Source organism: Penaeus vannamei, chromosome 35 (genome assembly GCF_042767895.1).
Source record: "Penaeus vannamei isolate JL-2024 chromosome 35, ASM4276789v1, whole genome shotgun sequence".
NCBI lineage: Eukaryota > Metazoa > Arthropoda > Malacostraca > Decapoda > Penaeidae > Penaeus > Penaeus vannamei.
In genome coordinates this window covers 3,187,221-3,197,220 of record NC_091583.1, presented here as the reverse complement: position 1 = coordinate 3,197,220, position 10,000 = coordinate 3,187,221, and the positions used below count along the sequence as shown (strand labels likewise).

Here is a 10,000-nt window from a genome sequence, read left to right as displayed (position 1 = left end):
ATATGAATTTTGGAATTGTTTACTTTATCTGTTCATGGCCAGAAGCCATTTAGTTGTCAGAAAGACAATATAAGGAAGTCAAAATAATCGGAAAAGGAAAGATTTGGCTTGATTTTCGTGTCTGAAGATTACTAATCTTGGCTCAGTTCAGGTTTGTGTAAAAGGAAAAAATTGGGGGTCCAAAGTATCAAGCAATTTTACATTATAAAGAACAGTTTTGAACAATTATTATAGTATTATTATGTGAATGTGTTTGATTTCCTTGCCTGAGTAATACAGGTACCTTTTTCTAATAGTTCTGCAAAAGAGATCGTGATGAATTTGGTATCACTGGATTCCTCTCCGTCTAGTTTCCAAATATATAGAACCCCCCCCCCCCAATGCCCCACATTCTTGGCCCCAATAGCAGGGGAGGACATGGAATGTGCCAGAGAAATTGTGAAGTAAAATGTAAATAATATACACAAAATCAGTCACTATGTTGTCTGGTGCAGTGCCAGACTGTAGAGTTTGGTCTGTGTGGGGAACGCATTCCCTGCGCCAAAATTATTTGGTCAAATTTTGTCTGCGCAAATGTAGTTCTCGGGTAACTCTCCATGTACACTTAGTTCTTTTTTAAATTGTCTTCCGCACAGAAAATTCTTTTGCCCTTTTGGCATACTTGTTTCATCATCCATCCGCAGATCCGTCCGCGCAAATGTAGACAAAATGATGTTATCCGCATGTGAAAAAATGTAATATTCCCCGCTCAAGAAAATTACTCCACAGTCTGGATGCAGTGGGCTTTGCCCCAGTTCCCCCCATGCGAGGCTGCTGACCCATCAGCCCCCACCCAGGAACACAAAGAATCCTCTGTAAATTCACGGCAGGAGAGAGCGTACAACCGCCATGCAGGAGTAGCGTTGCCAAGTCTGTCTGATGCTCTTTCTGCTATGAATACATGGATTCTTTATTTTCCTGGGCAGGGGTTGGGGGGCATGGGGGGTTTGCAGTGGGCACAGCCTCCATTCATTAGACGTGCAATAAAGCTTACATATTTGCATTGCTGATGATGAGAGGAATCCAGCGATATTGAAATTGCCGTGATCTGTTATGCAGACCTATTAGAAAAAATGAGAAAGGTATTTGGTACTGGGAGTGATGCACCCTCCAGAGTGATGCACCCTCCAGGTAACATTAACCAAGAAAGTAAAGTTACGAGTCTAATACCCCACAGTGTTTTTTTTTTTTGCTTTTTTTTTTCCAAAAGCAAATTACTTTTGTTTTCCTCCACATCCATTTTACTATGATCTGTGATAGATAGTCTACTGTCTGAAGTCCAGCCAGGGTGAATCTGAAGGCCTATTTTTGGAAGTTCTTAATTTCAGAGCACAGTACTTTGGTACAGAGGCAGAGGCTGTGTAATGGTGCTGCACTCTGGCATGTGAAAGACACTTATTTATTATTTGCCATTTAACCTTTTTGTCACTTTTCCCTTTCCATCACAGTTGGTCACATTGTCTCGTAAACAAAACAACTGTTTGCCTTTAAAAACCAATATTGCACATTAAATGCATTTCCATACAAAGTGAATCTGGTATTGTGTGAAGCAAGTCTGTAACTGCCTGGCACAGTCAAGGCAAAGACAAAGCTGAGCACATGATACATAAAATATTTTAGGAGAAAAATCTTCAGCGTAATGCCAATATTAGATTCACCATAGAAGTCCAGCTCAGCAATAACGTAGTAACAAGAGGTTACTGCTGCTTTCTCTCCCATAAAGGTAACAAAATTATACCACATAATTTTAGCAAAATGGTATTTAGACTAGTACCCTAATTTGGGATAAAGAGCAAGGGAAGTATACAAACTCTTATTTTGATATAATACATATATAGGCTGAAAGAACACACACATATGAGTTTCCAAGTTTTTTGATTAACCACTTTACATGAGGCAGTTAATTTCTACGATATGGATGTACTAAGGTAGTGCAAATTTAAGTTAATATTCTTATAATGGCCAAAAAAGTTGCTGTCTCTGGTACTAGAAATTGTCTGAAGTAACAAATGTCAACACCATAAATAAAAGATAAAGGTTGCGAAAAGCACTGCCTATGCCCACTTGGTGCTCTCAAGTTTTAGCTCCATCATACCGTGCATACCAAAGTGAAGAGAATGTTGCAAATGATATTTAGGTTTCTTTTTCTGTACTAAGCTGTTTCAAACACCTTTCACAAGTGCAACAAGGGAGCTGCAAAATGTGATAATAAAAAGATACTATAATAACAACTGGGGGGAAAAAAATGAAAAGTAATTTACTGCAGACATACAACACTGAATGAAGCTCATTCTTTTCCGAAGGTTCCAGAAGTGCTCAGCCACCAAGAAATCAATTAGTAGGCCTTTGTGACCATAAATGATTTTCCCATTCCTTGAATTTTTAGGATTCCATTTTTCTTTTTCATCTAAATATCTTTATTTTTATCAGTACTATTGATTTTATGATTATTGTAATTTTATTAGGATACTGATAACAATAGAAGTAATCAGATAACATAAAAACAATCTTTCCAAAAATTAAGGAAAAGGGTAGCTAAATAGGTGAGATACATAATTGACTCCTTTTTGACCAAGCACTCGTGGAGACATCTTTGTGTAAACAGTTGATAAACTAAAATTACAGTGAAGAATTTTTCAAGTTCAGCTTAGACAGTAATTTGCTAATGTAATCCTTAAAAACTTGGTAAAAGTATGTATGAGAATAAGTATCTTGATAGTGCAGGGTATACCCCATTTTTAATGTATTTTGATTTCGCCTTAATCAGAATTTCATATCAGTGGAGAATCAAGCATGACACAGCTCTCTTGTTTTGTGAAGTTATTCATTCTTATTCAAACCTTTTCTGTAGTTGTCATAATGGGCACCATTCTACATAATTTATTCTAACTCAAAAACAAATCATTTATGTAACTTAACTAAGCCAGGGTTTATCATTTTTTCTGTAAGAGTAATATGATTATCTGATGATACTGGCATTGCCCTATTCTGTCAAGCAGAATGGTTCTCTTGAGCTACATATGCAAATGAATAGAAAGCATAGAATGGCTGAATCTTGTTGAAATCACAGGCTTTATTTAATAAGATGTAGAGCCTGTACACATTATTCAATACATAATTAGCCTGTAGATCCGACCAGTTATGAATGGGAATGCAGGTAGATAAATGATATATTTTTTTCTAATTTGCAGTGTAATTTAGCAGGTTGTCTTTATTTTAAGTTATAATTATAAGTCTTGTACTAATAATTTATATTAATTTCCTCATTTTCAATCAATTTCAGATTGAATTTCAAAATCAGCCATGGCTGAAGACAGGGAGATCTTGCGTGAAGTGTGGGATGGTAGAGTCGCAGTTTGCGTTCAGCTTGCGAGTGAAGATTGCAACACGCTGAGTGCCCCAGACCCTTACTACCTCATGGTTCCAAGATTATCCTACTTCCCTTTAGTTACGGATAAGGTAATTTTAATGCTCAAGTTTATATTATATTTGAAGAATTGTATTTTAACAAAGGGAGCATATGGTCATCTTTAACTTCTTTTAATGTGTATGTGTGAAAATGAGACTCTTTTCATCTCATTCACTTTATTGTATATATGCATCACATATAAGATAACTTGTGAGAAACATGTTGCATTTTGTTTGATCATTTCAGTAATAGCAATGTTAACCCATCAAATGTATTCCTATCACAGGTACGAAAACATTTTCTCCGCTTCATCACAACAGAACTCAATGATGCTGAAATGTGGTTGGAATCAGATGGTACTCCTTTGAAATGGTAAAAATTATATTATTTTACTAGTTACATAGCTCATCAGAATTTCTAGTTTTTTTCTTACACCAGTAATGCTTACACCTTAGTTGAACCTTTAATTCAGTATAAGGAAGTTTTCTGTCTTAACAATTTGTACACATATATTTACCAGAGTGTAATTGTCAGCACTGATAAAGAAACTGATATTACTGAAATGTTTTGTAAGGTGAAGCACATCTGTCCACAGGCATTATCCCGTTGGTGTTCTGTTTGACCTTCATTGTGGTGGCGCTTCCCTTCCTTGGAACCTCACTGCCCACTTTTCTCACTTCCCAGAGCAAGAGCTCATCAAGTGTTCTTCCAGGTCAGTGGTACTTTAAAGAAAAGTAGATACTACTCAGTGCCAATACCAATACCAATAGTGTACTTCTGTTATTCAGCATTCCAACACTGTAACAGTATAAGTATTTTACTTATTTTCTAACTATTTAGAAGAGTATATACGAATGAAATATGACCCAGATGTGTAAGAGCTTGCACTTAACCTGTTGGATCTGGGTGTCTCACTGGGCCTTAGGCTTCCTTGTGTGACAACTTTACTGGATGTGTGGCTTATTGGCCCACTCACACACAATCACTCATGCACGGTATCAAGACTCCTAGCCTCCTCTTTGCAATGATGTTAACCCTCTTTCTGCAGATGCATTTTACTGTTCTGCCATTTTTGGAGGTCTATATTTGTGATTTATTATGCTGTATCAGGATGATGATAGACTATTTTCATTGAAGGCTCACTTGGTCAATCTCACTTCAAGTATCTTGTGCATACATGATGAGACGTCCCCATCACCTGACATTTGGCAACACTTTCCCGGGATGAGATGTTTTTGTCATCCACTCCTCAGCCTTTTCTTCTTTTTTCATGATGTGGTGTTTCCTTCTCCTTCCCCTTTGCCAATTTTTTTCATGATATTAGATACTTCCATTTCTTTTACCAGCCACTACAATAAGAGGAAGTTTATAATGTTTTATTTAAGAATTATGTAATTAACCAAAGGGATTTTTCATACATGTTGATGAGGATTCTGGATCATTAAAAACGTTCTAAATATAGATAGGAAAAAAAGTTTCAGTAGCTTTTCTGAATCAGGCTAAAATTTTCAAGATACTACTCCTCATCCTCCTTCATCTTCTCTTTTTCCCCTCTTTTCCTTCTCCTTTTACTCCCTCTCCTCCTTTTTTTATCCTCCTCCTCCTTCTTTTTCCTCCTCCTCCTCCTTCTCCTTCTCCTCCTCCTCCTCCTCCTCCTTCTCCTCCTCCTCCTCCTCCTCCTCCTCTTCCTCCTCCTATACCACCACCCCTGCCTCCTCTTCTTCTTCCTCCTCCTCCTCCTCCTCATGATGATAATGACCATCATCATCATCATCATTGTCGTCTTCCTTCTCCTCCTTCATATCCTCTACCTCCTCCTCTTCCTCCACCACCACCTCTGCCTCCACCTCTGCCTTGGCTTCTTCTTCCTCCTCCTCCTCATCATCATCATCATCATCGTCTTCCTTCTCCTCCTTCATATCCTCTTCCTCCTCCTCTCCTCCTCTTCCTCCTCCTCCTCTTCCTCTTACTTTCCCTCCTCCTTTGCCTCTTTCCCCTTCTGCTCATCATCGTTGTCTTCATCTTCGTCATCGTAATCATCATCATCATCATCATCTGCATCTGCGTTATCTGCATCATCATCCATCTCCTTGTCTCCCTTCTCTTCCTTGTCCTTCTCATTCTTTTGACTAAATACATTTATCCTGCCACATGAACTTTTTACCTTCCTTTTTCCAGAGAAGTTGTAGAGTCCCATTTCCTTTCATCGTTAAAAGAAGCTGATGGTTTGAAGCACAGAGGGCAGATCATTACCAATATGCAAAGCAAGGATCACAAGCAATTATGGATGGGCCTTTGTAATGGTAAGAAGGCAAATGTTTTAATATATATTTTTTACTACTTTTTCTTATGGGTTATGTTTCATTTAATCATTGCCTTCTTTAAGTCTCTTATTATTATATAGGAATGTATATTTGTATATAGTTATCCTTTTCTTGTATTTTGATAAATCTATAGTTTTGTCATATTGCTAGGCCTAATTTTTTGAAGATTCTATGAGTAAAAACAGTGAAATGGAAGTCCACATATGTACCTTTCAGATAAGTTTGATCAGTTTTGGGCCATTAATCGGAAGCTGATGGATAGTACCCCAGAGGAAGGTTTTAAACACATTCCCTTCCGTCTGCACTTACCCTGCCAGCCCCCAATTCAGAGGCTTATCAGACCTCTCACAGACGACGGAAGGAAGGTTACATTGGGTGATCTCCTGCAAGAATTTTTACCCGACTCTAGTAATGAAGGTGAGAGGTGGGGATACATAACCCCTCACTATTGATTTTTTTTAGATCAGCATTGAAATGTTCCTTGAAATCAAGATCATAGTGCACAAAACATATTACCCAATATTTTCTTGGTTTCTGATATTTAGTCAATGCTGTCATTACCATTTAATGTAATTTGGAGACATAGTTATTCTGAAGCTTAGAAAGGAACTGGAATGAGTTTCATAATATTCTTTTAACATACTTTATTTTGTATTTGTGTGAAATATATATTAACATCTTTTCTCATGAAATGCAGCTACTATTTTCTGCAATTAAATTTACTTAATTTTTCCAATATACATATTTTTCAGTATAACCAATAGGCTGATTTAATTGCTGATAGGTGCTTGCTACTGTTATTTATATATTAAGCATGTTATCCTTTTCTAGGAGACCGCGTAGTGATCCAGGGAATCGAGGCCCCACGAGAGACTCCATTACAGTGGCTTAGTGAACATCTTAGTCACCCAGATAATTTTCTTCATATTTGTTATATCCCCACTCAGATGTCATGACCTGTATACTTCAGTCACATAGCTTCAGGATGTACACTTTTTTAGCATTTTCTTTCCATTGACAGAATGTTGAGGATTATGAGTGAACGTGACACATTTTCTTTGTGCAATGCATAAGGAATACTTGTTGCTTCTAATCATGCAGAAGATGTTTTGTGAGCTTTGTCTTTACTAAAGTTGCCATCCATAAAGCAGTTTGAAAGGCCGGAATGGTATTGCATCTATTGTGCGTTCAGTTACCATTCTAGTTTGTAGAAATTGTCCAGAACATGACTTTGTCTCCATTCAACAGTTAGTGTATACTCAACATATTTCATTGATGTGCAAGTGAATGTTTTACCATTCATTTCATGCTTAGTTTGTTAAAGCACACATAAAATTGTATGTGTGTGTTTTTTGGGGTACAAGTGTCTTTTTGTTTGCGTTCATGAATAGCTGTGTTACAGAAAGGAAAACAGAAAATGGGTAGCTAATTAAATGAATGAAAGAATAACTCATATGTGTGTGTTTCAACTTCAAGATCTTTATAAGTCTTTTCTTTCACTATAACTTTTCTTGTTGCGAAATCAATGGGAAATGTGCTAAGCATTCCCAGGGAAGGCTCTTGTCACCGGTAGAAGCAAGATATGTTTGTATCATGATTTTCTCATATTATTTATTCTTACAGTATCAGAAAATACTAGCACTACTATGTTTATTTACATTTATTATGTTTTATATATTCATTTCTGAAGTGTTCTTATTTGTTTCCAGTAGAATCTACAAGGCACGTATCCAGTACCCATCAGATTATCATTTGATTTTTCAAGTTACCAAAAATTAAACTTTTATAAGAGTATAATGTAATGATCATGAGTGGGCCCCCCAAAAATAATCTTGAAAATTATACAAAATCAGATTTCTTTTATTTTAGTTCTACATTTTGTTCATTTAAAGTACTGACCCCATCTTTGTGTATCTGAATTAGAAATTTGATTTTGTATTATAGCGTAAGTGACCTACAAAATTCTGTGTTATGAGTAACATGATAGATGGCTATTTTTTAGAGACTAATTTTTATCTTGTTTAACTGTAAAAGAATTCAGAAAAAAAGTCCAATTGTCATGAGCATGGCTTTCCCTTCTGCTCTTCTCTTTACAATAGGAACAAGTCATTTTAATATGTGATATATTTATGTACAGAATATGATTAATATTATATCCAAGACCAAGGCTGTGTTTCATCTCCTTCAGTATATTGCATGATTCATACCATTTGGAACCTATTAATAGCCTATAGGTTCTATGCATTTATGACCTACTAACTAGAAGTCACTAGCATATGATTTGAAAATTATATGGTTATTAGTTATGTGACAATAACTGAGTGATATTGTGATAAATACATTTACCATTTAAAGTTTGTATTTAAAACTAGGTTTTGACTTTTTTCAAAGAAATATGTTGTAATTTAAGTGTAATGATAGTTATTAAGGACCTTTTAAAACCTGATACAATCCTGTTGCTGATATTCAGATAGACAGTTGTAAGAAGACAAAGCAGATAATAAGCTAGATTCTTCATAATTTTTGTTTGTAAGTGGTTTATAATCCAGAAGACTATCATAGAATATTTGCCAAGAATTTTGCCTATGACAGATTGTTATCTTTCAGTATCATAATTTTACTTATAAGCATTAAGGAGATGCTTTACCCTCATGGAAGACTTTGTAAGATATATATCCATATCCTATATGTATAGATATGGTAACTGTCTTCTAGGCTTGCATTAAGACACAAAACTGTTAGGGTTTTAGGTTGAATGCGATGTCCATAATTCTCATTTCTGGGAATTTTATTGGCATTCAAGATGATGTTTTAACAGTCAAGGGAAAGAATAAGATCTGTTATTATGAGTAGAAGCCAAGAACAGTGCAATGCATAAGGCTTTAATTTGCACGAAGTAATTTGATAGTGCTAGAGGGGTAATGTATACCATGTTGAAGAGAAACAAGTTTTCACAGATTTTTTTTATTTTTGTCTTCTGTCTTTCTTTTTACTTGTGTGCAATATTTTTTAACAGAATTCATAGATGGAAACAAAAAGTATTCATTAACACTGCTCACTTATGATAGTTTTATAACACTACCCAGTATATACATCAGGGGGAATATTGTATAACGAATATGTACAAAAATCAATTCACACTCCCTAAGAACAGTCACACTTTTTACAGTATATTGTTTCAAGCGCACACTTCATATCTTATAGTAAAAAGGGAATTGTTTATTTACCACTTACAATGCCATTGTAAAGAGTACCCTTTGTTCTCGAGGTTCATTATCACAACTTCCGGAAAATTCTATATATGGAAACTGAACTACAATCGAGATTGGAATTATAAAACACTTATATGGCTGTAAGTTCCATATATTATTGCAAATGTATTTGAATAGTTTCCCTAATCTATAGATTTTTTATGCAAATTTCAAAGATAATTATTTAATAAAAGCTTAGATTCAATATTTTGTTATACGTTTCTCTGCAAGTCCAATTACTCTACAGTACAGTACACAAAATGATATCAGTGAACAGTTTATTTATTTTCAATTGCATTTTGTGATTTGCAGCAATAGGTAATGAATAAAATATTACTGGGCAACAAACTTAGAGCTTTTAATATTAAATCTATCAACTCAACTGGGTTTATTATAAATCTCCAACCAGAAAGCAGATTTCATTATCAAAACGCACTTTAATATCGTTATACTCACAAAAAGCCAAGCAAATAAACACACAATACAGATAACAAAAAAGGCATATTGCAGAGCTGAGAAAAGAATTATCACAGCCATTTTCCTTGCACATTCAACATTTTTTTTTTATTCTCTATACACAGTAGCACTAGTTTTGTTCGGAGTGAACATTTAAGAATATGATGTATCAACAATACCTGTGGATGTGGTAATTTTTGTCTTTCTGTTTATCTAGTACCCTATTTTATTATCTAGTGACAGTCAGTATTCAAGAAACTGGCAGTGTATTATTATTGAGAATGAATGCACGGACTAGATCAGTGCACTGGTTCTTATGTATCAAGGACTTCAGGGACGAATTTAGATAAAGTATTTGTATTTATTCATCATTATGCATATGCTATAGATAAATAGGTAGATATACATATATATATATATATATATATATATATATATATATATATATATATATATATATATATATATATATATATATATATATATATATATGTTGATTTCTGTGTGTGTGTGTGTGTGTG

At 35.0% G+C, this 10,000-nt stretch overlaps 2 protein-coding genes across 2 annotated transcripts in view; both read left to right on the top strand.

Moving 5' to 3' along the window:
• LOC113805841 (uncharacterized) overlaps positions 1-350 on the top strand; it is an 80,059-nt gene extending 79,709 nt beyond the window's left edge. Inside the window, exon 8 of the mRNA XM_070114129.1 lies at positions 297-350. Within this exon, the coding sequence (XP_069970230.1) occupies positions 297-350 (54 nt within the window). The remainder of the gene's footprint in view (positions 1-296) is intronic.
• The window catches only part of Atg5 (autophagy protein 5), an 8,186-nt gene extending 248 nt beyond the window's left edge, over positions 1-7,938 (top strand). The window contains exons 2-7 of the mRNA XM_027356870.2: positions 3,323-3,498; positions 3,735-3,820; positions 4,044-4,160; positions 5,627-5,751; positions 5,989-6,189; positions 6,604-7,938. Of these exons, the coding sequence (XP_027212671.1) occupies positions 3,343-3,498; positions 3,735-3,820; positions 4,044-4,160; positions 5,627-5,751; positions 5,989-6,189; positions 6,604-6,728 (810 nt within the window). The 5' untranslated portion in view covers positions 3,323-3,342 and the 3' untranslated portion in view covers positions 6,729-7,938. The remainder of the gene's footprint in view (positions 1-3,322; positions 3,499-3,734; positions 3,821-4,043; positions 4,161-5,626; positions 5,752-5,988; positions 6,190-6,603) is intronic.
• The last annotated feature ends 2,062 nt before the right edge of the window (positions 7,939-10,000 follow it).